This window comes from Mytilus californianus, unplaced genomic scaffold (assembly GCF_021869535.1).
Source record: "Mytilus californianus isolate M0D057914Y unplaced genomic scaffold, xbMytCali1.0.p SCAF_8, whole genome shotgun sequence".
In the NCBI taxonomy this organism is placed as follows: Eukaryota; Metazoa; Mollusca; class Bivalvia; order Mytilida; family Mytilidae; genus Mytilus; species Mytilus californianus.
In genome coordinates this window covers 30,255,705-30,266,096 of record NW_026262734.1, presented here as the reverse complement: position 1 = coordinate 30,266,096, position 10,392 = coordinate 30,255,705, and the positions used below count along the sequence as shown (strand labels likewise).

The 10,392-nt window shown below is 33.4% G+C and overlaps 1 protein-coding gene across 1 annotated transcript; it reads left to right on the top strand.

Annotated features, from left to right (window-relative positions):
- The first annotated feature begins 2,929 nt into the window (after positions 1 to 2,929).
- Positions 2,930 to 10,071, top strand: LOC127710882 (uncharacterized). Its single transcript, XM_052216843.1, has 2 exons — positions 2,930 to 3,003; positions 7,659 to 10,071. Exons 1-2 carry the CDS (start codon positions 3,001 to 3,003, stop codon positions 9,513 to 9,515), a joined length of 1,860 nt encoding a protein of 619 aa, XP_052072803.1. The 5' UTR covers positions 2,930 to 3,000; the 3' UTR covers positions 9,516 to 10,071.
- Positions 10,072 to 10,392: the final 321 nt, after the last annotated feature.

Sequence of the window (10,392 nt, the reverse complement as noted above, 5' to 3'; positions counted from 1 at the left end):
AGTAATTTTGAATTGCTATACAAATGTCCAAACTAAGCTTTTATACAATTTTTCTTTTGAAAAGTTCTTCTATACTCATAAGAATCACATTAGAATGTAATGTGGATTTTCCAGAAATTATTGCTTTCAAGAAAATACAAATGTCAAGGGGTGTGATTAATGTAATACGCCGTTCATAGTAACTTCCGTTTTAATAAATAATACAATTTTTAAAGTTTAGGTAAGTACAGAGAGTTAGACGTGTTAAAAATAAACAATGTTTTTGTATTTTGTAAAGAATAGTGCTAATCATTACACATGTATGTTTTTACGGCCGCTTCCTCTAGGATACCGTAAATAATATAAGTTTGGATTTTTTTTGAGGAGATAATTGCACACACATTCTACTTTTGTTTTCGTTGTTGATATGTGCTTCTTGATGAAAAAAAAAAAAAAAACTCCCAAAGAACAACATAAAATAGTTTAATATTTTCTTATCCTTTGACGACAACGAAAATAGCAGTTACCTTGAAACATACGATGGGAAATTTCATGAACATATGAGCCAGTAATTTTTCAGTGTCGAAAGTAAACTGTTTTTGCTATTGTGGATTCTAGCTGAAACATTGTTTTTATTAAATATAAGTGTTTAAATTTCGTTTTTTGATATTGGAAACTGGAATGTTAGTTTCGCGTTTTCAGTGCATGATTGAGTTGTCTCCCTTTATCTACCAGATGGTTTAACTTGTTGAATGCATTCTAATCATTTCTGTTATCTTTCATTTAATGTTTTGATGATGCAGTACAAATTTCTATAATAAATTAATTTGTAATCTTATTTTTCGGTTCCTAAATTACTGTCTTATTTTAACATTGCCAAAATGTAACTTCATTTTGCAATCTGCTTAGAAAATCTCAGTTTGGTGGTTCTTCTAAGTACATACATTTGGCGCGTTAATTCCTTCAAAGAATAATTCGTTTACATCAATATGTGTTCTTATTGGTTAAAAAAACAATGAACATCGGGTTAATGATTAATTGTGTATTGTCCTGTGAATTATCAGTTTCATTCCCTTTATGCAACCTCTTCCTGTTTTTTACAACTAGATGATTTTAGAGGAGGGCTGATCATTTTAGACATGCAGTTATTCTCATAGGTATCGACCATTCAGCTTCTATTGTTAATTTTTATTTCATTTGTTACAGAAGAAAAGTTCGAAAAAAAATAGTTTGTTTCAATTCAAGATTAAGAGAAAAAAAATCTCTTGTTTCTGAATGTCATTGACAAAGAAAAGTTTGTTAAAAAAGATAGTTTGTTTTTTATTCAAGTCGAAAACAATTTTTTATCCCGAGAAGAAAAAAAACCATGTCCGCCCAAAAATTAAGAATGATCCATGCCTTATGGATCTATAAAAGCAACTTAAATGATGAATGAAGATGATTATAGATGAATTAATAAACAAAAGTTTCATCTTTACACAACTACCATATCAAAAACACAAATAAAAACATGTTTTTTTCGGCGTTAGGATAAACAAAGATATTTTTCAGATTTTAAACACTAAAAGATTGAAAATCGTATCATGTCAGGTAGTAACATGGTTAACGTGTACTTACAACTAGGATATACATAGATACTTTTTTCGTTTTTTTTTAATTAAAAAAAATATTGATAAATTATCATATCAGTTAGAAACACGTTGAACGCGTACTTTTGTTTAACAACTAAGATATACATCGATGTTTTTTTTTCAGTTCTTTTTATAAATTAAAACAGATTGATAAATAGTCATATCAGCGTTGAACGTGTACTTTCATTTTAAACTGTGATTCTTTTAAATTGAAAAAAAAACCAAAGGAACGACATTAATTATATATTTTAATGTTTTGTCAGGTAATTATGTATATACAATCAAATTGACAATTGAAGTTCGTAAAAACACAGATGAAAGCAATTCACGAAAGTCTGGATAGGGACCAGAGTTTTTGTAAATGATGTCACACATTTCTCAAAAGGAAACTATTTTTTGAACTAGGACTATCTGAAACAATTCTGGTTAATAAATAGTGTTTTGATGATGTCAATTTTGTTGTCAGTGCATGCTCGATTAATCTCCCTTATCACATGATAAAATATCAGAAATATAAGTATAATATCAAAAAAAATTCGTATATCCTTCATATAATGTTTTGATTGGTTGATTGATGGATTATTTGTAAATAACGTAACTTTTAGAACTCTTGGTTATATCGGGGCGGTCAGTCTTTATTGGTAGATGAAGCCGGTATACCAGCAGATAACCACCAAGCTTCGGCAGGAAAACTGGCAATCATCATCAATTAAGATCGGAGTGTGACGCACCTGCCACAACATCAGTATTGAAAGGCGAGCTATCGCTATTGACTGCTGGAGAGGAACTTCTTAGACCACTCGTTCACCGAGGCACCTATAATTCATTGAAAATTCCTAAGACATTTCTATAATACAAATAAGTGTGCATCTTATTTTGTGGTATCCCAATTACATTCTTTATTGACATGAGTCACATGACCATCATCAACCTTTTTTCTCTACCATCACATTAGAAATTCAGGGGTTCTGCATTTTATGTAGACTTGGATCCTGCAACAAATGAACCCCTGTGTCATCAAAATTAAATTTTCTGTACGCGTATGGTCCAGTTAGAGCGTGAATTAAATCTAAAAACTATGACTACTTGTGTATGTCCGTTTATTCGTTATGGTAAAAAATAATGAATTCTTGAATGTACAGTTTGTCGCACATTCAAGTCAAAACATAGCTATATCTGTATATATTTAATACGTCAGACCTGACATTACAATAACTTATGCAATGTTTAATTTGATCTCACAAATGAGTAACCCTAATTGCGGAAAGCGAGACTTATGTATATGTATATGTAGTTTTTCCGCCGACAAAGATGTTTAATAATTGGCAATTACCACAATACTTATTTTCATTTTTACTAAGGATACCAAAACTTTGTTTAGTGATTATTTATGGTAAGTCCTTGATAATCAACTATTGTCTTTAGACCTTCATCTCAAATGCGTTAACTAATATGAATCCCAAACGGGGCTCTTTTGGACCCCAGATTCAAAGTTAAATGTCTTTTTAAAGAATATAAAAGAACGCCTCATCATGTATCAACTCAAGTTCTCCAGTTCATTCATTAGGTATCGTTAAACGAATCATCTATTCTTGTCAGACGAAAATGTACTTTCAGACTGAGATAGTAATAGATTAAGCTTTTTTGAAATTATCAGCCGTATCTCTTATTATAGAATGGACGGCGACTAAGAGCTTTGACGAAGAGTGTGTGTTGATCACTAGATATTAAAGAAAGGAGATGTTGGATTTACAATGTACATCAATGAAACAGCAACACAAACACACAATTAACCGAATGACTACTAGATGTCAATATACGTACTGGACAATATTAAAGAGTCTACACCATATTTCAAGCATCTAATCGTCTCGAATTTGACTAGGAAAGGTCTGTCAACTCCAAATTCATTAAATATAAACTCAGAAAGGAATACAAATCAACTGTACGGAAGGATTATCTTGAAGCAGTTGATAAATGCCTTGGTGTGTTTTTTTTCTTTTTTTGGCGTTTGGTTTCTGTCTCATTGACGTACATGCTATACATCCCAATTCCTTTTATTTACCATGGTTGTAAACCTTGTATACGTCTGTTTCTAGGAAACTATACAATTCAAAATAGATCTGCCAAACATATTTAATCAAATAGTTTATCAGTACAATAGCAGTTAGATTCTAGATGGTTGGAACAAGTAGGATGTGTTATTGTTTCCTATTTGCAACCTTAAGTGTTAACGAAAGCATTTAAATTTTAAACAGAAAATTGGCGGCGCCTAAAATAATTTGGCCTTTTCAACTTTTTTTATTCGAGCGTCACTGATGAGTCAGTTGTAGATAAACCACGCGTTTGGCGTACAAAATTTCAATCCTGGTATCTATGATGAATTTATTTTCATTGATAGGATTTGCTTATTTTTATCATCCTAAAAACGAAGCTTTGGAATATGGAATACCCCTGACAGAATATCAGTTATACATGAATTCCACAATGATAAGTCTTCTGGCCTCCATTATTAAGCTGTATTTTTTTTAACTAACATGTACGCAATTGCTATCACTTGTGTCCGTCATCTGTTGCTATCACTTGCGTCCGTTGTCAATTAACGGCTTCAAAAATCTTTTCTTTTGATGGACCAAATTGAACCAAACGTGGCTACACTTATTCTGTGGGATATATAGTTTAAAAATGTATAAATTAAAAAAAAAATAATGAACGACACAATAAAAAAGTAACATGATATGTGTACTTCCGACGAATAAACAATAGATACTGTCAAATAGACGTGCTAGGAAAGGAATTTAAATATACTGCGCTGATGTTACATAACCGGTAGTACAAGACTCTACGTGTGGACTTTCTCAAACTACAATTGCATTGCGTACTATAGTTTACCTTTGTGGTGTGTTTAATACAATATATCGTACAGTTAAAGACTTGTTTGATTTAGGAGTGCAAAACAAAGCTTAAAATACATATATAAAAGGGTAAAGAATGGGAATGATGGATTTTAGGGCCACAAACCTAAATATATACATTGAATGAAATGGGTAAAACATATTTAATAGTAAAAAAAAAACTCAGTTTGTCTCTCCACAAATCAAGTACACAATTCAACAATTTGATTTAATTCTCGTCTTTGATGTCTCCACAAAGTTCCAACAACCCTAAATGATTTAAACGTCTGATGGCATATTCGACAAATACTCGACACGCTAAAATTCGATATTTTTTTGCATTTTCTTTTTTTACCTTCGCGGTTGTTTCTTCTCAATTGGTATAGCGTTACAATTGGAGGACTTTATATCTTAATCGCTGAATTTTATATCTCCAGCGCTGGACTCTAAATCTCAAGCGCTGGACCTTAAATATCCAGCTCTAGACTTTATATCTACAGCACTGCACTTTGTATATCCTGCGCTTGACTTTGCATCTCCATCGCTGGACTTTTTATATAGATCTACAAAAAATTGAAAAAGAAATTTCCCGGTAAATAATTATGCAGGCGTTGCAACAGGTGAAAATGAATATTTTGTTTTCAAAATATCCTCCTGACCCAAAAATAATACAATTAACTTCTACTTATGAAAGCTTCGCGCCACTTTCAACAATATCTTAGTTAAATCGTGGTGTCTGGTCTGTTTTATTGGTTGAGGAAGCCATGATACCAAGAAAAGTAATAGCGACCCTTCACCGAAACATAAATTTAACATTTTGATTGAATAGTGCCCTAATGTGTTAATCTTTTAAAACCTAATTCGATAACCTCATCTGTACGAAATACTAACTGACGAAAGTTGATAGAAAGAAAATGTCAGGTAAATGTGAATTAGATTAAATTACCAGACTGACATTTCTAGATAAAATAAAGATAATATAATTATAATTGAAGGGGAAAAATATAACAATTCGGATATTGAAATATTTTGAAGAAATGGTAATTCTGTAATTCCGCTTTCAAATTTATTATACACGACTCCAACAATAACCCGAATTGACTGATGACTTCTCTATTCTAGAAACATGAAGAAAATATGGAGATGTGGTATGATTGCCCAAGTAGACTGACAACTATCCACCAGAGACCAAATGACGTAAATGTTTGAAACTATAGGTCGCTACTCGGCCTTCAACAAAGAGCAAAACTATAAAAAAAAAATATTACAGGCCCGACATGAAAAGCACATTTTAAATAAATTTCAAATAAGCGAACTTTTTGAAAAAAGATTGATAAAGAGTAAAAAATATGAAAATCGGATTCGGATATGATTCGATTGCAGTGTTTTTATTCATTTATTTTGACTATTTTTGCGGATTTTCCTTGTAGTCGTTTAACAAAAAAGTAAGAAAAGGGGGAACAACGATCTTAAACTTAATCGATAACTACTATGAAACAATGCAATTTTATGATAAAAATATTAATATATATGAACAATGATCGTGGTTTTTTGTTTTGCATAGTCCTGGCCTGTGTATTGAGGAATAAATTCATTTTTCCTTGTTGAAAAATCATCTCAGTAGTATCAAACACCCCATACAGGTAACTATAATGAATGATTTTCTAGGCTTTTTGAGATGGTTCCTACTATAGCCTGAAGAAGTATTGGTATTTAACATCAGCGCCAGAATCGTATTGACTTTTCTAACACGTCTGAAAAAGAAAAGACAGAATCGAGCAGTGAACTAGTTAAAAGCACTGGTCATTTTCCATTTATCCCAAATCTAAATTTGATAAGAGTGAAAATTGGAAAGGCATTAGTAAAGCACTTTAAAGATTATCTGTGTTACAAAGTAAAATAACAAAAATAACTCCAAGGAAAATTCAAAACGGAAAGACCTTTATCAAATTGCAAAATAAAAAGCTCATACACATCAAACGAATGGAAACCAACTGTCATATTCCTGACTTGGTACAGGCGTTTCCTTATGTAGAAAATGGTGGATTAATACTGGTTTTATATCTAGCTAAACCTCTCACTTGTATGACAGTCGCAGAAAATTCCATTATATTGACAACAATGTGTGAACACAACAAACAGACATAATAGGTAAAAATGTCAAAAATTGGGGTACACTACCATACAAAACGATAGACAGGTTCATATCGACCATACATAACGATAGGCAGGTACATATCGACCATACATAACGAAAGGCAGGTTCATATCGACCATACATAACGATAGGTAGGTTGATATCGACCATACATAACGATAGGCAGGTTCATATCGACCATACATAACGATAGGCAGGTTCATATCGACCATACATAACAATAGACAGGTTCATATCGACCATACATAACGATAGGCAGGTACATATCGACCATACATAACGATAGACAGGTTCATATCGACCATACATAACGATAGGTAGGTTCATATCGACCATACATAACGATAGGCAGGTTCATATCGACCATACATAACGATAGGCAGGTTCATATCGACCATACATAACAATAGGCAGGTTCATATCGACCATACATAACGATAGGCAGGTTCATATCGACCATACAAATTTGACGGAATAGGACGACATTATTTCTATATCAACAGGTAAAGTACTTTGGGCTTACTTTTGGAAATTCTTTGAGACGGTATTATTAAGTATTGTTTTAATTTGAACTTGATAGTACTCAAACATTTGAACTATGGTTGATAGTTGTCTCATTGGTTATTATATGAACACATCTACTCACTTTTATTTTTGGAATTTTTCGGCGGGAGTAAAAAGTTAGATTTATAGATTCTCGCCCACCCCTCCCGTTGAATTTTTAATCTTCCGCTTTTCGAAAATTTCAACCTTGATAAATTTTCAAAAGACTTTTTGTTTTTGTTTACATCATCGATACTGATTAGCATCTTTTTAATTACTGACGGTGTTTATGGCTAGACTGCAGATACAGCAATTAACGGTGATTGGCAATTAAACTTTCTAAATATGTTTTAAAAGATCCTGGATCCTGATTATTCTAAATTGATGGTTACGACCATTTTTATATACATGTTATATTTTCTATCTACAAGATATCTCGTTTGTATTTTATAGAGTAATATGCAAAGTGCCTATCAGTATCTTCAGAGAAAGCTTCAGTACTTCTACAAAATGTTAGAGGACCAAAGCAAACAAGTGCCGAACGATGCACGGCAGCACAGATACTGCAAATACATTACAAAATTTGCATCTCATTTCGGCAAAGAGTGGTGTATGGTGGTCGGGAGCACGGCAGAAAGAACCAGGCTGCGGTCAAACATGAATGTAGGCGACTTTGATTACCTGATCATATCAGGGGTTTCCATACCCGTGGACGCCTTGGAACACAGAGAGGATTTACCTTGTTTTGTCTACATCAGAGGTGACAAATTTCAACATTTGTTTACTCACAATCTGGTAGACGGGCAATACTTCCACAGCCGTATTCTAAAGGAAATCGATAGAGAGGCTTTTAAAGTAATGCGGGGTCTATTCCAAGTCTTTACAATGCCACTTGATTCAAAGAGGGAACATAATGATCATGTCGAATTCAACCGTGAAGCTAAACCAGGCATGTGTAAAGAAAACTACGTTGGTTTCCAGATGGTTGGTGGAGCTACCGAAAAAATATATATGAGAAAACAGGACACAGACATGAGGGCTACGAAAAATTATTTCCAATCGGTAATGGACTCAAGTGATTTATCTCCCAGTATGAAATCACTTCTTACCAACATTCTTAGTATACTTGCTGAAATAAAACCAAACGAGGAGTATAGTACTGCGCTGGTACAAACCTTTGGCGGGTTAATAGATGGAGTCACCTCTGATTCTGCAGTCGCTAGTCCGACGTATTTTCATCCAAATAGAAACAAACAAAGAACAGAGGAAAACGATAGACATTTCATTGAAGATTTACCCAGCAAAAAAGTATTCCGGGTTAAATTTAACTACAAATCCAGCAAAGATTTTATTGCTGCATTTCCTCTCGAGGGAAAACTCAAATGTCTGGAAGAATGGAGTCTTCGGATACTGACCAGCGACAAAGTATTGTGGCCAAGCTCGGAAGCTGTTGAAAAAATCTGTCAGTCGGAGGTGTACGTTGTAGCCAAGCCGGCAATTGTTAAACCTTCTACCGATATCGATTTTTGTCTGGGCTTTAATCAGGCGGAAATTATCCTAGCTTCTAACCTTAGTTCCGATCAAAGACTATGTGTCCTACTTCTTAAAGCCCTCCAGAAAGATTACCTTAAACATTATTCTTCAGTACTTACCACTTTTCACTGGAAAACTGCCTTTTATCACCAGTGTGGAAAAATTGATCCTGATCTCTTTGATCGCCGTTCTACAATATTGTTAGCCCTTGAAAGTATATTGTCCTATATGATAGAGTGCTTAGACAGGAGATATCTCAAGCACTATTTTATAGAGAGCAATTTAATAGCTCATTTAACTGAGACAGAAGCCAATGAAATCCGAGAGAAGATACAAAAAATCATTGAAGATCCAGAAGCAGCTCTCCAAGTATATTTCGATATGAATAAAGAATGCGAAAGCTCAAAACAAGAAGAAGAGATTACTATGAAAGAAATGGAAGAATTGAAGACACGCAGAAATGATCCGTCAAATGAAAAACAAGCCGACAAAATAATCAGCATGATGTCAGATTTACAGATAGTAGCCACCAGCAACGATTCTAAACTCACAAAAGCTATTATGGATACGTTGTATATGGTAATTGAGGAGGAAACAGATATTCCATTTGTTAGACCAAATACCCCACAGAAGCAGTGTAGCCTGAACGATCTCTTAGCGCAGGCTACTAGTTATTCCACAACAAACTTTTCCTCACGGAATGAGAAGAAAAGGGCACTAGAAGACTTAAAGGCTAAGGCATTTTACACAGTACTTTCTTCTATTCGTTATAAGTGAGCTTGAACTTGTTTAGTATTTTCTGAGTTATTTGATATACTGTAGCGTTATATAAAATTGATGTATGAATAGGATTTAGTTTTGTGACGGAGGTAGTAGTATGTATTTATTTGACTAGATCTCTTTCAAAGTTTCAATTAATCAGTCGACTAAACTTTATGTTTCTGAATCTGTGATGAAGCGCAGCATTACAAAGATTCAATTTTCCTTTGCCTCGGATTTCGTTAAGGGATTGTAGGAATTTTAATTGTGAGTGTTTGGATTTTTTTAGGTGAGTGTAGGGATCTTGTTAAGTATGTGTATGGATCCAGTTAAATGAGTGTAAGGATTTGCTTTGTGAGTGTAGGGATCTTGTTAAGTTAACGAAGGGATTTTGTTAAGTGAGTATACTCCGAGTAGGGATCTGTTAAATGAGAGTAGGGATTTTGCTAAGTGAATATTGGAATCTTGTTAAATGAGTGTAGTGATAATTTGTTATAAATACTTTACTAATTAACTAGTTGATATTGTAATGAATTTGAAAAAGTATACTGATATAAAATTATATTCAAATCACTGGGGTACGCATATTTTACTTATTATCTATGATCCTTATACGTTTAAATTCATTACCGTCTTATTAAGTGCCAATCTGCCTAAGAATCAGGCAGTGGTGAAAACATGACAAATAAAAACCCACTCAAGTTGACATCATATTATGTTCAAAATGGTGCATGATTATAACATTTGTTTGAAATGCACAAGAAAATAACAATTAAGAGGAGCTAACTCCGTAATTTGCTATCATTCTAACCAAAAGTTATCTAGAGATTTCTCGAATTACCAGACACGCAGAAACAAAAGACCTGCCACTTCTAACTCAGGAGGATGAAGTTAA